This window comes from Notolabrus celidotus, chromosome 9 (genome assembly GCF_009762535.1).
Source record: "Notolabrus celidotus isolate fNotCel1 chromosome 9, fNotCel1.pri, whole genome shotgun sequence".
NCBI lineage: Eukaryota > Metazoa > Chordata > Actinopteri > Labriformes > Labridae > Notolabrus > Notolabrus celidotus.
In genome coordinates, this window is record NC_048280.1 from 28,360,816 (window position 1) to 28,381,941 (window position 21,126).

Genomic DNA, 21,126 nt, shown 5'->3' on the forward strand with positions numbered 1-21,126 from the left:
TTTATGTAAGTACTGTACAATCTTATTTATTTCTAGATGTAAAAATGATCACTTCCCTGCCATGTTAATGAATTAGACTTCATCATTATCATCATGTCTGTATTGAGATGCATATAAGGAAAGTGAGGACAGAATACTTTTTCTTTATTATCAAGTGTTTGTCCCAGTAAACTTGTGCTACTGCATTATTATCTTTTGGTTAATAATCAGTTCTAATATTACAGTATGCTTAGCTGTGAATGTGTGTGATATTTGGGGTATTTGAAGTATTTCATGTATTGGGTATTTCACCTTTATTGTTTGTATGTCTTGGCTTTGTCTGTTAATTATCTTCTCACTTTCTCTTTGTCATTTATATCACTTTTTCTCATGTCATGTTATCTTACCAAAAATAAAAGTTGACATTTAAATAGAAAAAAAACGCAAACAGCAAGGTCACACAGAATATGTGGTTTTCAGTAGCCCCTCCAGTCTGTACTTACCTGTAGCCCTTTGAAAATCGACTCAGCAGGTGATCCTGAGTGGCACAGTGCTGTCCCCACTGAATTCATTCTTCTTTTCAGGTGAGCTAACACTCTCTGCAGAGGTCAAGTCTAGGAAAACCCATATTGCTAGCATAATAATTTCCCGGTTCAAACTATTTCCTGACATTGAGGCCATGAGACATTGCCCTAGCGGTGTGTTTGTAAACCTTGCCGGGAACCAGAATAAGATATTACCTTGTGGGGGCTGAAGCGGTCTTGGTTTAGAGGACACAGAGATGATTCATTGCTTATGTGAAATGATTAGAGGCAAAGAAGCATGACATGAAGGCAAGTGCAGGCAATCTCTCAGAGTAAACCAGCTGGAAACCAAATTAAAAAGAGCCTTTGGAACATGCAGGCTGGATAGCATGGCTAACCACAGTAAAAAGGACTTTTTCATTTCCCATTGCATCCTAAAATACTCTGTACATATCTGGGCTGTAGGATAGTGGAGGAATAGATTGGACACACAAGGAAGCCTCTTGGGAGAGCAACATATCAGCGCTTTCAGGTTAGACAGCAATTTTTAGCTTATATTCTGCTGAGTGATGTCTGTGTTAGAGAAGAACTTAGGCTGTCAGCCAACTTGCTGTCACTCAAAAAAGCAATATTATTAATGACGAAAGTATTGAAAATAGCAAAAAACAAACAAAAAAAGAACCAATGAACTGAAAAATTCCCCGGACCTGGTTCACAATAGTATTGTGTGGCTTTTGCACCAGTCATTATGATAATAATAATAATAATAATAATAATAATAATAATAATAATAATAATAATAATAATAATAATAATCAAATGTTAAATCAGGCTGTCTGTGACTTAACCTCGACACATGTCCCTTTACGCTTGAAAGAGTGTTTCTTTTTTATTTTGATCTCAGTAAGCTGGATATAAGATGTGAAATTAGCATCACATGTCATGAATTGACAATCCCCAATAACCTGGGCAGAAGTAACCCATATCCGTACAGCTCATCATATAATGATGAATGGAATGAAGCGCCATCAGGATGATCGCGCACAACATAGCTCCATAAGTCTTAGTGCTATATGCGGCTACAGTCCTTTCTTTGTTGATTTTCTCCTGATCAATGTTGCCCTCAATTCAATGAACGTTGCTCCTCTTGCTTTAAGAAGTAATATTTTTTTACTGCTATGGTTTACTAAGCTGGTTAGCCCACCATTTTAATGACTGCAGCACACATTCAACAGACAAACACAGTGTTTGTACTTCACATCCTCTTAATGCTTTGTGTCATTTGTTGTCAACACAAAACACGCCAAGCTTCAAACATTGCTTCTAAATTCTGAGCTTGTAAGGCAGGAAAACAGAGCAGAAAATGCCAAAGTTGTTATTAAATTTCATATAATGGCTGTCAGTCAAAGTGATGTGTTACATAAAAGAAGATGACTGTGGGCGTCTTTCAAACAAGTTTGATATTTAAGTTGAAAGGTGTCAAAAGAAACTTTCGTGACTTTCTTCCCAAACTGACATATTTTTGGCTGGACTTGAAGAAAAGCTGAGAAAGTAAATAAGTTTATTTCTGGGTAGAATAACTGGAGAGCTTTCAGGTTCTTTCTGCAGACCTGTTCGTGGGCGGGCTGGAACAGTCACAGTACACAGGGCCACAGACCTGACGGAGGCTTGGGGTGGTTGTAAGTGCAAGCAAAACAAAAGACAGGCTATTGTACTGGCTCTGTTCGCAGCTGACTTCCCAACTGAACACAAGACAGTTTTATGTAACACATTGAGAAGCACACCCAGGGAGAGCTCTTAATTCTTCAGAACAACAGCAGAGGTGATGCGAGCACTTTGAAAGAGAAGGCGAAAAAGTGGCGCATCATAAAAATGATTTTATTATCCTAATTGTTATCAGAGGACGGATATCAATTTTTCACTTTTTACAATATATTACTATCATTAGACTGATTTATACATTGTTTTATATATTAATAACTTTCAAATAATTTTGTACATGCTTCTGGGACTGACATTCCCTGGTCAGAATGAGCAGAAAAAATGAGGAAAAAGGCACATGATTGCTCCTGTCCACAGTGAGCAATACACTTCAAAGAAACAAAGAAATGTAGTCTGTGTGAGCGCAGGTGAAACCTCTCCTCCCGGTCAGATGATGGGCAGCCCTCTCGAAAGATGATCACATGTCTTGCCAGGGCAGCAAAATATGTCCAAAGCAATTTGCCAAATCACAGCCCAAAATAATCACTCTGATGTAGCAATTGACAGCAATCATATCTTTTGATTTGCTCAAATGCTATGTGAAAAAAAAATCTCCACACACACTCACTCACACACACTCTTTCGTGTCTTCAAAGATCTGAGAGTTTTACAGCAAAAACAAAAGAGTTACGAGGATCTTGGTCCGCCTTCAGGGGCTGCACTCAAGTTTCTTGTTTCTCTGTTTTATACATGTAGCTGAATGTCTGTCATTTCATACAGAGCAGCTCACTTTAAGGTCTCTGTGAACGCACAGCTTAGTAGAACACATGAGTTGATCTTATTCAGCATTAGAAATCTCTGCGGCCTGAGGGGGAGCTCAGTGTGTGTAGTGTGAAATACCACACTCGAACACCACTGGTCCACACTCCTCTCTGAGCTGTCCACAGTTTGAGATCCTACTGCGACTTGAAACTCTGCCCAAAACGTCTCAGTGGTTGTTTTCTGGCTTCAGTGCCTCGGATGCTTAATCCAGTTTCGTATCATCCACTTCTGACCCGAGCACCTCTGGACCACCAAGCGGAGGCCGAAGTTGGCATCTTTGGACATTTCTACCTCCAAGCATCGACCCGTGTCCCGGCTAATGATTGGACCATTCTGCAGCAAAAGTAGAAGAAAGTTGAGGAAATGTAACTTTTGAAAATAAATGGTCAGATCAACTGGAGCTCATTTATAAAATAACTTACATATTTCAATGGCTGTTTTTGTTGCATCAGCAATTAAGAAACATCAACAGTACTGTCTTATTTTCTCTTTAATAACGTATATAAGATAGGATGGTTTTACCTGTGTGAAGTCCCAAAGTCTCTGAGAAATCCTTGAGACTGATTCACATTTTTTTAGTCTAGGAGTTCGTCCTCTGCCATCATCAACCAGGCATTTTGTGTCAGGCAGGAAGGTGGTCGACCCCAGAGGTCCCAGCTGAAGCAGCCCCTCGGTAGAGTAACGGGCAAGCTGCAACACAAGAACACAATGTGCAGCAGTTGTTAACAGGCACCAAGCATAACATTAGAAACCACTTGACTCTAACAAGCACCTTGATATCAGCAAAACAAAAAAATGTAAAACACTTTATGTAAATGTGCTTCAAGGGACATAACCAAATGTTGTTTTCTGTGATGCTGTGCAACATGTTTTGTCCTACACAGAGAGCAGAATGCAGAAAAATAAAGTATTTGTGTTCCTTCAGCTTTCTTGGCCCTTAAAAAGTATCTAATGGGAATTAAATGTATCCCTAAGTGTTTCCTGTCCATCTGCAGTTTAGACTTGTGTTTGGATGTGCTTACTTTGGAGGGCGAAACTGCAGTTCTTTGAGTGTCCACTAAAAGCAGGCTCAAAAAGCCAGTGAGACCCAGTTAGAGCTCATTGTCTGTTAGAGACAAATTTTGGAGGAAGTAATGCAATATATCTGTCTCAACTAATTAGAGTTCCTGTATGCCACAAACACTTTTTTATAAAGTCCCATGTTCAAAGATGTCAGACTGTTTTTCTTATTACACGTCATTTTAAGAACTCTTCTCACAGCTCTGCGTAGAAACCACAGTGAGCAGCTCATTAATGCTCCAACGTTCCCCCAAACCAAAACTTGATCCCTCACTGTTTAATCCTGCACATGAAAGGCTCTGTCAGATAAGTATCTATTACGCAAGGATACAGTAGAGATAGCATTTATTATTTATACGAGTGATCCTCTCTGAAAAATGAGATGCCAAAGATAGGGAGGTCTTTAGTACGACAGCAGCCCTGCTTTGAGGGGGACACACATTCGCATTCACATTTGCACACGCACACGCACACACGCACACACGCACACACACACACACACACACACACACACACACACACACACACACACACACACACACACACACACACACACGGTCTTCTGTTAAAGCAGAGAGGAGGCAGCTTTGTTATGTTATTCACAGATCTGGAGGAATCAATGTAACAGAAAGCCTCTGATTCCAGACGGCTGAAAATGCTCTATTGATGCAAAAAATATGCTACATCCTCTTCTGTCTGGTTTGTAAGAAAATCTTTAAGAATAGATTTCCTTGGGAACATCATTTCATCCATCTTAGATGTTCAGAAGACCTTTAACAAAAGATTTTCTGAGGGTTTGACTCAGAACAGTAGATGAAATGGCAACTTTGAAATGCGTTACATAAGCAGGTCCTTCTGACTACAAAGTCCCAGACACCTGTTAATAAGGCATGTTGATAAAGGTGGTTCTTGCTGAAGGAGTGTTACTGTTGGCTTGGAATAATCTCTCCATATTGATCAAACTTTGTCAGAGTGGAGAACTTCTAAACATGGATTGAGAAAGCAGAGCTGCAGGAGGCGTGTGTGGGTGTTGCTCCGTGGTAGAAAAGGGAAAGCAGGTGGTATTTAATGTAATGCTCTGCCCTAAAGAGTCGCTCAGAACTAATAGAAAAAAATGAGGCACCACCTGCTGTGTCGCTCAAAGTTCATTGGAGCTGACTGATGATCATCTTGTGTCAGACACAACTTCAATATTTCCAAACTTTACCGTAGCCACAAAGTACTTAAATCTTGTGCCTTTCACTCCAGGTGGCAGTGTAGAGGTTGTTCTTACGAGCAGTCTGAGTTGGAATTGAATTTTGTTTCGCTGTTTTGGGTCTTTTCAGGGTTGTAACACTGTAAGCAGATTTATCCACGGTGTAAACTATGACTGGGCAAAAGAAAGCGCTGAAATAATCCCTGCTAATACCTGTTTACGGCTCAGTCTGCCAGCCTTTTATAGACTAATACATTTAAAATGGGACCATAACAAATAATTAACACAAGGAAATGATTCTGCCAAGCCAATTAACCTGTGCCTCATGAAGCAGCATGAGACGCTCCATTGCTTTCCTGGCATGGAGAAAGTTTTGCAGCAACTATCTGGAGGTCAAGCCAATCACAAGTTTCTTAACTGGCTCATTAACGGTGCAACGTTGTGACGATATCAGTGTAAGATGGAGTGTTTGTACATTGTGTTGGGTTGTAATCGCTACATTTCTCCCTTTCTTGTACCTTGCTCCATCAGGAACTTTAGAGAAATATCTTAAGAGGGCCTCAGCCCAGGGAGCAGCTCCATCAGCACCATGTCCTTACGGAACTATGATCCAACAAAGGATTCTGAGTAAGCACCAAAGAGGAGACTTAAGAGGCCCTCAAGAGGCATATACTGTACAGAGTGGTCCATTAGCACCATGCTCATAAGTGCATAACACATAGCTGGGATTCCTTGTGAGAGGAAAACAGCTTTCTTAGTCTCTGTCTGAAATCACACAATGCTCACTGTATAGCAGACTCAGCATTTCATAGTGCTGTCCAAACTGTGGATGATAAATTTCATAATAGTGGACTCATTGTATCTCACAATACATTGTGAAAAGAAGGGTACAATCACTGGTCACTAAACAAGCACTCTGGCTGACGTTGGTCCTGATTAATATCTGACTAAATGATCAAAATAAGAGTTAAAAGAAATACAGAAAAGTTCATATTTGGTGACATTTTTCACCAAAATCAAGCATAAAGAATAAAGGATCAGAGTTTAACAACATTAGTTTTTCTTCATGATGAAAGACATCATATAATCTATAAATTTAATCTCTGATTATTTGAGAAAATATGCTCAGTATTATACCAGTTATCACTGAAATTCATGCCTAGTGTCTTAATAACACTTGGCCAGTGTTGGGCTACACATTTAAAATGTTTGACACTAATGACATTATCAAGCTAGACAAAAGTTAGACAAAACAGAAAGTGTCCAAATGTGTTTTATATGTATTCTTATTGTGCTCACTTTTGGAGTCACTATACAGCGCACTACATCAACCTCACTCAGTACACAATTGTTGGGTCCTTCCCCAACTGTACCTTGATTGCTCTGTTTCAATTCAGATGATAAAATGTTTCATCGTTGCATTTTTCTCGTGAGTTCTTTTTGTGATCACGCTGCAATATTATAGTGTGGACCAAGCACGACAAGGCTGTCCTTACATAATGTTGTCAAAGCCTCCCGTTTTGCACTGTTTAGGTAAACAAATGCCATGTGTACTGGTCAAACTTTGCACTGTGGGAAGCCGGCTCCAAGACCCTAACTGACATTAGACGGTTACCTACCAAATAAATGAGCAGTGGGTTGACTTGGAGCAGTAAGGAGGTCAAATGTATCATTGATATTTGGGCATGTCAGCATATTAGTCAAATGTTGGACACCACTCACAAAAATACATAGTTTTGCAAACTAATGAGTCAGCACATAAATGAGAGGTCTTTATTTTTCTGCTGAGCAAGAAGATCGAACAGCAGTATGTAAAGGTTTGAGACCAGCTTTTAAAGGCCCCTGGTTTAGAAGAACTAGCTACACCCACCACCATCTTTTCTGCTGACACTGGATTGGGTGTAGATGCTGAGTAATGTTTGTATATCACCTAATTATGTTATCCACCTCTTCAAGACTATCATGGCTAGCTTGTTTTGAGTGTGATTGCTGTGTTCACATGACTGACTGTTTTTTCAAAGATGCTAACATGACACAGTGTGTTTGTACCCTTATCTGTTGTAAGGATGAAAGGTTGGGTACAGGCTCCTGTTGAATGTTGCAGCCCTTTAAAACCTTCCCCTAAAACATCATCTAAAGATGCTCTAACATTTTGTAAAGTTAGAATTTTTTGATCTTTGATATACAAGAGTTTAAGACATTGTGTATTTTACAGGTAGGAATCTAAACTTCGACCGATGTATAAATTTACATTTCTTGAAATAAAGTCAGTGGACGATCAAGTGATTATAGGATATTGTCAATACCTTTTGACTGATTAAATCAAATCTTTCATATCAGAATATTTTTGTGCATTTATTCTGTTGATACGTCTACAAACAACAGACTGGGCAGTATTCAAACCATTGTTAAAGGAAATTTTATAATCACACATTCTTTATTAATTTGAGCTATAGTGCAAGTCTCATAGCTGTCACGGAACTACTGCATTACAGTATAAAACAAAGGTGAGGCATTAGACATGATGCAGGTTTCCACTTGGAGAGCTAGCAGAGAGAAGGTCCTTTGTCAAAAGCACCACAGAGACTTATTCTGGCCAGCTACATGTTGTCAAAAAGAACAATGGTTAAAATACAAATGCAAAATCACAGTTTCACAGCAAATTAAATTTGGCTCCGCTCACAGTAATGTTGGTCATCAGTGCACTGAAACTCATCTTCATTTGTTTGTTCCACCCCCCGTGTCCAGGATTAAAAGAGGCAGTGGAGCTTTACATTACTGCCCCCCCTGAGGAGGAAAAAGAGGAAAGGCTGCACAGCTGCTGACCTCCCTCATGTGTCATATAATGAACGTGTCACTCACCAGTAAGAGGAGCGATTATGAAAGGAGGGGTGTGTAAGTGATGCAGGAGTTGCATTTGCATGATTTGTTTTCTTCAGGGTAATATATTTGTTTCACAGCATGAGAAGAAATTAGAAACACAAAAACAGGACAGCGTCTCATCCACCCACAGAACCATTTGTTCTGGTAATAGAATAAAGAAATTGTTATTCTGAGCATGCTTATTCCTTTTTGTCTGTTTTTTAGCAGTCTGCCTGCATTTCAGTGGAACTAAATGCTCTCTCACCTGGGAGTGGCCTGTTTTCTCAGTATTTCCATCTGAGCAGTTTGTGACTTCTAAGTTCTACTTTGTAAGATCTCCTAGGGTTTCTTGTACATGACTCAAAATTGACTGAGAGTTTTGAAATGAGATCACTTAAAAAGACAATTCCTCTTCTTAATTAGAAGACTTTCATCATGTAGTTGTAATTTGAATATAAAAGCTTGCATTTATTATATATTATCTATAATATATCAATTATATGAGTGGAACAAATGTGCCGGGGTTGGGCTGTAAATCTAACAAAGTTATTTTTGGAGAAGGACAAACTTAAAAAGACCTTGTAGAAAATGCACTCACTTACACCTGAATGCATATTTGTGAAGGCTGCTGTAATGATGCATATTGACTTGTGTTTCATTTTGTGTGACTGACGGATCCGATGCTAATTAAATAAGACAAGATAAGAAAGGCAGCATCATGTTGTTCCTCTCAGAGTGGGAAAATATAAATATATTTAGTGTAATGTAAAAACAATCAAAAAAGAAAGAAAGAAAGAAAACGTTATAAAAAAAAACGTTCCTGTATGAGAGGACATAGGTATTTAGAACATTATCAGGTATGTAAGGGATAACGGATAATGAGGAGTTTGTTAGAGTGGGTTTTAACTTTGACAGGATGAGCGATAAGCTGACATCAATTGGGCTCATATATAGGGCTACAGTTCATAATTAAAACATACTCACTATATTATCCCGATGATTACACTGCTTCTTATGTAAGAAAACAATAATTCAACACAAAATATGGTATGGGGAATGCTTTTATTGATAAAAAATGATTATAATTCTTAATTTGAGCCTGTCACTCTCAGGTTGATCTGTGTCTATATTATCAATAAACTTTCTAGCCTTCTTAAAGTGAGATAACTTAGCTGTTACTACTCACGTTGAACTGAACGGCTCCACAGATAGTAAAGTAAAACAAGGTGAACAGGACTGTGTGAATCCTTAAACCCCATCATATCTCATACTGTGATCTGTTAAGCATTAAATTATTGCACCACCTTCAGATCTGTAGATTTCTCTGTTAAAGCCAAACGTTTTGGTTTCTTTGAACTCTTCTTCCTTTTCTCCTTCTGTTGTCATCTCTTTAGCTTCCTCACTGTCAACAAACCAACATTACATCTACTGGACTTCTTTCTTTATGTGCATTGATGTTTACAGTTAGTCCGCAAGAGTCTGTGCAGGTTTTATGAAACAACATCATGAAGATCTGCAGATTTTAACTCAGAATGTATAAGTATAACAATCTATCTGATTTTTTTTTTCTTTCATTGTGATTGTCTTTACATCTACAAGTCTTACATATGGGCTGGACCACATGTTTGTTTAATGTAGAGATGTCTTGTTAATTATCGACATGACCTCTGGTTTATTTATCTGTTATAGGGCCACAGGCTGACATTAACCTCTTTATCTTAACTCATGTTGTTCCCAAATGTAGATTTTAATTAATTGTATTTATAATAACAATCCCACACATTTTCCATTGGGTAAGATTTTGAAAACCAGCCCTCAGTGTGTCTTACTTGTTCACTTTAACCTCCAGCTGAGAGGTTGTTTGGGGGGCCTAAAGTTTTGTTAAATGAGATGCAATCAGACAAACGTATTTCCCTCTATGGCTCTGTTTCAACGACCACTTAATGTTAATCATTCGATTCAACCTTTAAGTGGATGTAAGAGGGAAATGATTACTCACACCAAATTATCTCAAGTAGTTTCCTCAAATTTTGAAACGCAGAATGTGATGGTTTCCAAATGATATATATTTGCCAGGTAAAAAAAATAAATTAGAAATAGAACTCAGGAGTTAATATAATTTACTGTACGACCCACAGCTCAACTTCTGTTGACTCACTGCTTGAGAAAAATGACTACTTACTGTACTACTGTGACATAAAATAGAGTTCATAAGGCTGGTCTCACCTGAGAAGACATGCCATGGCAGGGATAGAGGATGGCTTTGTCGTCGTCCTCGGAGCCCTGATCCAAGCAGTACCCGCTAGCTTTGCTGTTCCTCACCTGGAAGGAAACACAGGACGTTAATGAAGGTTTGCACAGTAGCAGAAGATAATATGAAACAGACAGGATACAGGGTCCTTGCACATTTGATGGAAGGTGTATGGGTTTTTTATGAAGCATTGCACAGATATAGCTGTTTGTACTGTTTGTGAGGTCTTCAGCTTTCACTTTAGGAAGAATAACATATGAATCCTTGGGAAGGTCGGAGACTCTGGATTGAAATGGACTATGGTAAAATACTGCACAGTGGAAAAGGCTGCTAGGAGTTGTGGGTCATCAGTGCCTGCAAAAGTCAAAGAACTTGATGGCAGAAACTGATGGTGAAGGAAGCAGACAGCCCGAAGTTGGAGGCCTTTTAGTTTATGCAAGCAAGGCTAGTCTGAAGCAGAAGACAATAACAGGGTGGTCGGGTGGGCTGTGTCATCAGTGTTCATGGCAACAGAATCATGGATGCAGGATCATTTTCGGGAGGAACTTCAGCTGGCCTTAAGAAGGTTCTGGTAAAAGGGCTGTGATCAGGCTGTTTAAGAGAAGAGGAGCTGCTGAGCAGGACGTCTAATTTATTCTCTGATAAAGAGGCAGTCAGCCTTGGCAGAGGTTTTCCAAGTAGCAAAGCGAAGGTTAGAGGTTTAAGAAAATGTTGGTCCTCTGGCCGACACACCTTTCCAGTATCACATTGAGGTCTTGAAGGGTGACTGTGGTGTAGCAGACTATAGTGGTTCCCGTGTTCAAAAGAGGGTTCAATTACCGGAGCATCACACTGTTCAGCCTTCCAGGAAGAGTTTATTCCAGGGTCCTGTAAAAGACACAGGGACATGGGGGTCTTGATGTCTTGTCCCTCAGCATAGTTGTAGTTAGTTTTGCCTCCTCCAAGGGTGTGCATTGCCATTGAATCTGTTTGTTGTTTTAATGTACAGGATCTCAAAAGGGCTGTTCTGTCTGGGGACCTCAGAATTATATCACTGGTTACTGCAGATAATGTGGTTCTGGCTTCATCAAAACCTGACCCCAGCTGTTAGCCCAGTGTGAATGGGTCTGGAATGAGTTGTCAAAAAGGGCCATGGTTATTTGCTGTGAAAATGGTGGCTTGTTCCCACCTGGGACGTGGTGTGGACAGACGGCTGTTGATACTGGTCTGATATGATGAAGAGGAAGCCAGAGGGCAAAGCTTTTGATTTTGGTATGTCTAACTGGGAGGAGATCCCCTCTGAGACTCAACATTTGCTGGGGGAATTATTGATTTCATCTGCCGTGGGAACACTTCTGGATCTCTCTGGAGGAACTCAAAAACACTGCAGGGAGGAGGGACGTCTTGCTTAGTCTGGTCTCAGATTACTGGAAGAAAATTAATTAACAGAGTCGCCTGTGTAGTATCAAACAAATGATCCTTAACTATTTGGAAACATGTTTATCTGTTTTATGAGTTGTACGATGAAAACATCCAGATGACTTACCTATCTGTTCATTTAAGGTAGAGTCGACCAGCCATCTTTTAAATCTCTAACTTACAAATGATATCTTGTTTCTGCAAAAAGCCAGTGGCTGTTCTATATTTGTCCAGAATGAACTCCCTGCAAAACTATTTTTGTTTGAAAATACTTAACCATATAGCACACTTTGACTCAGCTTTCAGTGCTGCCAGGTAGATTAGGTAATCATTGAGTTTAACTAGGTTACATTGTCTCCTCTTTTTGCAAAACCAGACAATTGTGTTGCCTGACTGTAGCTTTAAACTGAGGAATCTGGAAACTGGTGACAATTCTTTTACCTCACAATCCTAAAAAAACAAAACAAAAAAACAGTGAGGATTTATGTAAAAAAATGTCTATTAAATTAGTGAAACATAAATCTGAATGCAAATAAATCCCTGTCATTGTGTTACACAGTCTCCTGTCTGGTAGATTCATGAAGCTTGTTCACAAAGCAGTTTTATTTCATCATGCAGGGGCCGGTCTCTGTTCTGTCTGTCCTTCGCCTCCAGGCCTCCAGACGGTGGTGTGCATCGGGCTTCACTTCTGTGTGATTTGAATGCGTACAGCTTCATTTCCAGGTTGTGACATATCTATCATGTGCTGTTGTCAGGGAGGGTTCCACTCGGCTGGTCTGGTCAGCATGGCCTAGCGCGGCGCTGATGCTCGGTGACAGATGAGACTCACTCCTCCTGCGGCAGCTCTGTGGCAACACAAGGCTTGTCGACAGATCTGAAATAGTGCCACTTAAGCGGCTGCCGCTCCAAGGAATCCATTAGTTGGGTGCCGGAGCCAAAACAGGCGGCAGGGGAAACAAAGGGCAGAGTAAATTCACACAGCTTTGATGAATCCGGAGTTTAATTTTGATGTATTCTGAAATTGCATTTGCAGAGTATGTTGATTTTCTCCTGTTTTCCATTGGTGAAATTGATAAGACAAAAATATGATGTGTTTCAGCAAACTCCCAAATATTGTGTGATTCCTTCGTGTGTTTAATTCTTCAACCTGTCATAATCCTGTTTTCTCCCCCTACTGTGTCAAGAGCACAGCCAAGCCCAGAACAATCAAGTCAGAATGGAAAACTAATAAGTGTTTAATTAAAACTCATTCTGAGGAAATTACTCCTAATCCTGTGTGGTGATGTGCATTGCTATGGCGACAGGGTACCTTCACCTCAGATGGCTGCTACCAAGGTAAATTTATTCTGATGTATTTAGGTAGTATGAGCCTGCCACAGTGATCTGTTATTGTTTATCTGCAGTTATCAATTTGTTTTTTAACCCTACTTAGTTCAGAACAGTTTTTACACACTAAGGGATAATATTTAGTGAGTGGCTGATTATTTTAAGTACAGTACTGACAGGGTGTGCAGCACCCCAATGAGAGGTGGAGGAGTCTTGTCTTGACCTGGACTGGTAACTGTCATTATTTCCTGACACTCAAGACCAGCCTGATACTGGAACAATGTTCCTACCACAATGTTTACCAACTTTGAACGTTTATGGAAATCAATGTGTTTGAGGAGGAATATGCTGAGCTTCTTTGCACAGATTAATTTGATATGATGTGTGATCAGGTGTCACTTTTACTGAGGATCAATTATCGTTGTTTTGGGGGTTTGACCAATCAGAATCAAGTATTCAACACAGCTGGTAACAATGAGGGTACAGACTAGTGTCTAACAGGGGGGGCATCAAGCTTGGAGCGAATCCTAATGCAAGCCTCCCAAACTTAAAAATTCTCACACATTGTCTGAACATTTCATCTGTGGAATCAAAATAGCAATCACAACATTTGCCTCCTCTTTAAACTACAGCTCTGTAATTCAATTAAAAGATGATGATCCAGAAATACATTACCATACAGAGTGCATACATTAATCCTATTAGCTAGAGCATTTCTCACCTCCCCGTATGTGATGGTGTTGTTGTAGATCCGCATCTCTGGGTAGACGTGTTCAAGGTACCATCGGAAACTCCGACATTGCAGCCTCTTCCTTAAGGCCAAACGCTCCGAGACATCCCCAAAATCTACCCCCGGGTTCTGTCAACATTTGGTACAAAACAAAGATGACGAAAAAAACTCTTAGCCAGCGGGCACTTTACCAAAGAAGCAAGTGAGAGCATAAGTGCTGGAGAAATGGGAGTTGCAGGAGTGTTGATGTGCTGTGAGGACACAACAAGCGTTTAGTTAAGAGATGGATTGATCCGGCTGTCATGCGGGACCTTCATTGTTCTTTCATTAGACATGATCTGTGCTGAGCAAATTCTAATCAGCTGCTTAATTATGAGCCCTCACGGCCCTGCCTGCAATACAGAGGTGGCTTCCTAGATTGATTGGGGGGATGCCTAATAGCTGCACTGCCTGGCACTGAGGCCTGATCCTGATGCATACACAGACACGCACATAAACACATGCACACATCCAAAATCAGTATGTGCATATAGAGGGCATTGCTTAAATGTTCATGAATATACATATAAACATGGATCCTGTGCAGCAATGGAAGATTCAAACAAGATGCATATGTAGGAATGGCCTTCTTCTGGAAATTGATGCAAAAGCACACAACAAAACACACACGCACACATTACACTGGCAGACAATATTTCACAGCAAATTTCCTTATCATTTCCCTCTCACTGTTGGAGTCACAGCCAGCTGCTTACTTTAATTCAAACATCAGTTAGAATAAATTCTAGTAGGAAGTGTTCATTTCTTTTCTACCATAAAGCAACAAAAACAAATGTTTTTAATAATGGAGAAATGCTTTTTTGTAGTTGGACTTGGGGCTTGCCACCAGTGAGTCATACAGCCCTCCCCCACAAAAGTAATTGTGCTCTCAGTGGGTACCTCAAAACAAGACTGTGTGATTGTGTGTATGGGCAGGTTCAGAGGGAGGGGGGTAAAGGAGGGGTAGATAGAATAATGGTGGCGTTCGGTCTTTGTACTGTACACAAAATAACTCTGCTCCACAGGACAGCTGGGGTAATAACGTGCCATACTGCTGTGTTTGTAATTACACTGGAGAGGTGATGTGGTCTGATTGGCTACTTTGTCAAAGTTGCCCCCCTCCTCCTCCACCTCATCACGCCCTCCATGCTGCGCACACACAACAGTTACAACGTTTCCCCAGTTGGCACTTCCTACCTGTTCTTACTGAGTTCTCATGTAATGATGTCTGTGCCAGGTTTCTAGGAGGCATGCAGGCATCAGCGGCATATCAGACCTTTGTGTGATGGCTACACAGAGGGTTATTATTTTGTTTTGAGCAGCAGTGTGAGCGTGTGTGTGTTGATTTGGGCCGTGGTAAAGGCCTTCGCTGATGTCCTTCACTGACAATCATCCCATTCTGCATGGCTGGAGAGGCAATTAGGATTGAATATTAAACTCTTTATTAATGAAAGGAGCTGTTTATTATTTTGCAGCCCATCTTGAAAGACCCCTGAAAGCAATTAAGCTAAAGTGATGTGTATGAAAATAGACTGATTGGATATGGAGCTCCTCTCTCATCTGTTTGGAGCCAGGCTCCTCTGCTCCCTCGCTCTGCCTTTGCTCTGCTGCCAGTGTGAAGGTCAACTGGGATGAAATCTGAATTTTGAATTTCTATTGACTCATGTCTCTGGAGAGTGGGGCTGCATGTCTGAATGAACAAGTGAGAGGGGAAGAGGGAGAGGGGTACAGGGAGGGAAAGTGCTCCAAGACAGAGAAAAACTTACATTCATGGGAATGTTCCAGGCCATGTAGACGTGGGATTTGTATTCATCCATCCACACCTCAGCCGCCCGCAGGGCATTGCGCTTAGCGTAGTAATCTATGTCATTGTTGTAGGGCTTCTTGGTTCGCTCGATGTGGGCCACTCTGGCACACGGCAGGACTTCCATACTCCCTCCGCACTGCCAAACCTAGAAAGCAGCAGGAGAGAGAGTCCATGTTTCAATCAATTGTGGATTTAGACAGGAACGACTTCACTGAGCTCCTTTTAAATAATACAGGCAAAGAAAGGGTTCACAGGTGACCTCTTTTGTATGACTCATGAGGCATCCTCTTGATGGTTCTATTTGCAAAATCAAAAGCAATGTCACTTCTATAGGATGGATGAAATATAAAGCTTTATATCACTCTGATCGTGATGATTCATGCATGGATTTTGTTGAAGGATGGGTAAAAGTACTGTGTTTGAAAGTCTGAGGCTTCTGCAAAAACAAAAATTTGTCACATTGAAAATTATGTAACAGAGGGATTCATCAATGCTTCCAGATTATCACCACTTGGTTTTAACTTCAGATTTCTTGGCCACTAATCCTCAAAGTGAAAGTAATTCCCCAGAAGACAGAGCTGTTGTACATAAAAATAAGTTTTAAACAAGCCAAAAGTTTGACTAAATTTTAAAGTCAAACCAAAAGTTGATGTAAACTAAATAAGGGTGGTCCTCGCTCAGAAACACTCTGTAAGGGCAAAAACACAGCAAGTGCTGAAGGTCAGTGTTTACTCCACGCTGCTCTGTGAACTCTGAAGGATGTTGGTGATGGTTAATGTGTCCTGGGAGTCTGATTGCCTCACTGCTTGTATTTCTTGCAACATCTGACTTCTTTTAGAGGAATAGAAAAAGAGTCCAGTGAAAGTCTGTTTAACCCTGCAGCACAATTCTTGCCTTTGTTTGTTTGTTTGTACAGTTTGTTACAAATAGTGATGTTTTTCCATATTTTCATGAAGAAAAGAGCTCCCGTTAACTCACTGTTTTTTAACAGTCATATTGACATGCACAGAGGCCCATGCTCTAGTCTAAAGCAATTCAAATCTGACCCTATATGCTAAAAACCCTGGCATAGGTGCAGTCTGTTTATCATTTTGCATTTTAAACATAAGAAATCTGTATGTCCTCAGCTGAGAGCTGATTTAAGAACAGAAGCAAAGATTGGATGTACATTATTAATGCCTCAGAGGCATCATTTTCATAACTACCACCTTCTTTCTCATGCAGCTTTCTGCTTTACCTAAAGGAATGGAAAATCTCAGAAATCTCAATATTCCAGCTCACAAAAGAGACAAAATTACACAAAACAGAGTGAATCCAATCTACACAGCAGGACCACCACAATAAAAATCTTTATTCTGTAGATGTTTCTGGGTTTTTTTTTTTCTGCTGAGGTAAATGAAAGACTGTGCGATAAGTGGCTCGGTGAGTCAATTGTCTTCAAATAAAAAAAGTCCTCAGAGAGTTGCAGTGACAACTAGTATTCTCCCCTAGCATGTGTGCTGTGTGCATGGCAGAGAGTGATATATGAAGCCAGACAGTGAATGTATGTCTTCTTGAAAAAGCATCAGTCAAGCCTGAAGTACTGATTGATGGTAGACTCAAAGAAGTTGGGGTATTCTCAGGGTGAGTAAATGTTGGCACATGTTGGTAAGAGTAATTTCTTATAGTGCAGAAAATAAATTGAACTGTCTCTGTGAAATAACATCTCTCACTGATATACAGCATGTAAATGTGCTAATCTATGCCATGCTGTGGGAAAGTGGCCCAGGAGTTACAACGCCATCACAATGCCACAGCATATGGTAATGTCCTTCCAGCCGTACAAACTGCTGATCCTCCACCACCCACAGGCTCTTAATGATGATCGCCACAATGCGTAACAGATGCTCTGATCCATTAACTTTTCACTGAATCCACAACGACACCCCCTGCAAGGTGTTAAAGGAGGAGACGGCTGCAAAAGTATTTTCTCGTGAAGTCCAGAGCAGGGGTAACCATGTTTGTTGAATGCCATGAAGCAGATTCTTGCATGTTCACAGTTTGGGGTTCTTGATTCAAAGTTTATTCTCTCTGTCAGATTCGAACAGCTTCACTGATAACAGATATCAACCCTAAATGTGGGCCTTTTAGTCATCCTCCTTCAGTGTAGTTATTTTATAACATGTATTTAGACAAGAGAACATGAAAACCTAGATGGTTTCAGGTAACCTACAGGAGCCTTTTTAAAGAAATGCACTCTCTGGTTTGTTGTTAAGAAATAAATATGAGTCCCGAGTAATGACACACAAGGTTGTTTGCAGTTTTGTGGGGTGATGTTTGTGTGAGTAATTAGAAACGTTTTGAGTACTTATTTGTGCTACTCTGGAACTGATTCAAGGTTAATAGGGAGCTATTTATTTAATCCAAAGGCTGGTTTTGGATGGATTCGTCATCATCACACAAAAAGAAAGATAAAAATAATTCTGTTTAGCTCCAAGATTTACTGTAGGTGTCAATTTTTCAAATAGGTCATAAACCAACCTCGGAACTCATCATCAATCATCCACTATCATCATCTGACGACGAGAGGTGATATGTGCCCCTGGGAGCAGATACCAACTTTTCAGTAATTCCAGTGTACGTCAGTGGTTGTGAAAACAACTCCCAGCCAAGACTGTCTTCTCCGTGTTGCATTTACGTCTGTGTCATTTCTTGGTCTGTTACATCTCTCAGTATAGCGGCTGTTCATCTGTTTCGAGCAGATAAATTACACATCGCCAGATTAGTGCTGATGGGAGCCAGGATGTCATTGTCACAGTTTTAATTCTTTCAGACTTGAGTGCAGATTTGATATGGTGGATAATGCTACTTTAACTGTTGCCTTAAAAATCGTGAGGATATCAGGGATAGTGCACTTAGCTGATTTTGTTCTTATCTTAGAACTGGCCTTCACAGTCACCATAGGTAATTACTTCTCTTCCCCTTCAAAAATTGGCAAGAGGCTCTGTTTTAAGGCCAATTTCTATTTTTTATTCATATTCTGCCACTTGGCCAAATAAAGTCTCCTTTCATTTCTATGCAGACGACAAGCACGTATACCGTCCTTTCAGACTTGAGGACCCCATTGAAGCCTAGCTGCTGTAAGAGACTGCCTCAGGGATGTTTTACAGTTTGATGGCACAAAACTTTCTTCAGCTCAACAACTCAAAACCAGAAAGTATACTGTTCAATTGAAAGTTTGATCCAAAAAGGCAACTGGACTTGGTAGAAATTCTTGAAGACGTTTCACCTCTCCTACGAAAGGCTTCTTCAGTTCTGACCAGATTGTGGGAGAGCTAGAAAATACAAGCTTCTAACAGTCGTAGGTGTGTTGTACAGTCCTACAGTCCTTTACAGTCCCTTAAAGACTTCAACCTAAAGGTGGCCATGCTTCCACTGTCAGGGCCTCTCGATTTTGGATCGACCTGTCTGAAAAAATAAGGTTCACAGAATCAGCGACATCTTTCAAATCACCTTTTTAAACCTACTTCTACAGACTTGTTGTAATGACATGTCATCCTCTTGTTGCTTTTTCATCCTCAGTTATGTTTTTCTATCTGACTTTGTTTCTTACTATTCCTCTACCTGCTTTTTCTCTAACACCCTAAATTAATTTATTTCTAATAAACACGTAATTGCCTTTCTGGCTTTTTATTCCCTTGCTTTGATTTACTCCCTTTACTTGCTATTTATGTATTGCTGATTTGGTTCTGGTTGTTTGTCTGGATTATATGATGTTTGTGTTTTGCATCTGTTTGAGTTCTTGTGCTTTGCTCTTATGTATTTTCTGCTTGTCCATAAAAGCACTGTTGCAACATAAGTTGTTGTTGGTGTAGTTGTTGTTGTTGCAATAGTACGTTTAATGTGTTTAGTGCGTTTAACCTGCTTTTGCTCTCCACACAAACTGTTTTTCCTGCATACATCAAATCCTGCTGATACGTGATTGGTCAATACTACTCTGATGGTAGAAATTCCAACAGTCATCCTTAAATGATGAGGCAAACATTTCAGTGACAGCTATGGTGTAAATCATGTGCCCAGAGTGCATTAAATAGAATCAAAATAGAGACACCCCAACTGAGCTGTCTCCAAAAAGGCTCATGATGTCCTCTCATCTTAGCACATTAAAGGAAGCTACCAAGATCAAATAATAGAATCACTGTTTGGATGTGTGTTGCATCATGACACATACAATGATACTCTTTGGCACAAAAACTGCATTTCCAGTGTTAAGGAGTTCAATTTGACTCTTCTCAGTAACTCCTCGTAATAAATCAACATAGAAAATGTTGCACTCCAAATATGTTTGCGGGCGCCAAATCATAATCTTACCTAGGACACCAAATTGGCTAGAGCCAGCCCGGGGGTTAATGGTGTATTTTTGCATACTATTCTCCTCCATGGATGTTTGTGCTCTGGTGGGTACTTTTGGCAGAGAGACAATGTATGTGGATTAACTCAAAAAGAACGGCACTCATATTCAGGGAAATTGCAAAACTTATCGCCCATGAAACAATGGTGACCCACTGATGTGTTTTAAATAGCTCTGGACAACTGTGGAGCTTATGTCAGGCTCTGAGAACACAGACAGTGCTTGAATGAAGGATTGATTCACTGTTAGGTTTTTTAATTTCACAGGGTCTTTGACATAAAACACACGGCTTAACCTTGAAATGTTGTCAACTTTGTAACAAAACCTTTCCTTGATGTTTATTATTGCCATGGTGTTATGAATTTTAAGTCTCTGCTATAGTGACTTTTTTATTCTTAAACTAATCACTTTGTTCTTTACTCCTTCACGACTTCACTTCTCCAACACTGAGACCTAAACAAGGACTAATAAGACGTACCCTGCAGGATTGAAACAGACTTCACATTTGTCAAAGCAGCAAAAAGCAATGTCAAAGCATCAGAGAGAGCTGCATCAATGTCATTTTATAAAGCAGGCAGCGTTTGAATCCTAAAGCCTTCACCCATATGGCCAAAGAGAGCATCATTTATGGAAATGAGAAACAATCAAACAATTCCCAATGCCCCATTTGGCCCTAATTTACATGTCTCTGTAAGTCTTCAGAGCAGAAGAAAGCTGGTGTTTCATCGTATGTTAATAAAAGAATCACTTCTCTTTCATTCTCTCTTATGTTGGGACCTTTAATTGCCCTGGCTGTATCGTTGGTGGAGTAGTTCTCTGGTGCTGACCTGAGCTTAAACGCCTCCATTGACTGGCTGACCCTTCATCTTCACTGCTGATGATCCACAGTGACCCAGGCCTAGAAAATCCATTAATGCTTTGGAGTGGGCTTTGCCAGCTTTGCTGCTGCCCATGACAAGTACTGCTTTTCCACAGTAGCCTTCATGGTTGGTGCGTTTCTGTGGGTGGAAGTGCAAAACCAATTTAAGGGTAAGTCTTTAGTC

At 40.2% G+C, this 21,126-nt stretch overlaps 1 protein-coding gene across 2 annotated transcripts in view; it reads right to left on the reverse strand.

Moving 5' to 3' along the window:
* Positions 1-2,360: 2,360 nt before the first annotated feature.
* Positions 2,361-21,126, reverse strand: part of galnt9 (polypeptide N-acetylgalactosaminyltransferase 9) — a 138,741-nt gene continuing 119,975 nt past the window's right edge. For both annotated transcript variants that reach the window (XM_034692643.1, XM_034692644.1), the window contains exons 7-11: positions 15,653-15,838; positions 13,839-13,976; positions 10,369-10,464; positions 3,549-3,716; positions 2,361-3,359 (exon numbers count right to left, since the gene is read on the reverse strand). In XM_034692643.1, the coding sequence (XP_034548534.1) occupies positions 3,213-3,359; positions 3,549-3,716; positions 10,369-10,464; positions 13,839-13,976; positions 15,653-15,838 (735 nt within the window). In that variant the 3' untranslated portion in view covers positions 2,361-3,212. The remainder of the gene's footprint in view (positions 3,360-3,548; positions 3,717-10,368; positions 10,465-13,838; positions 13,977-15,652; positions 15,839-21,126) is intronic.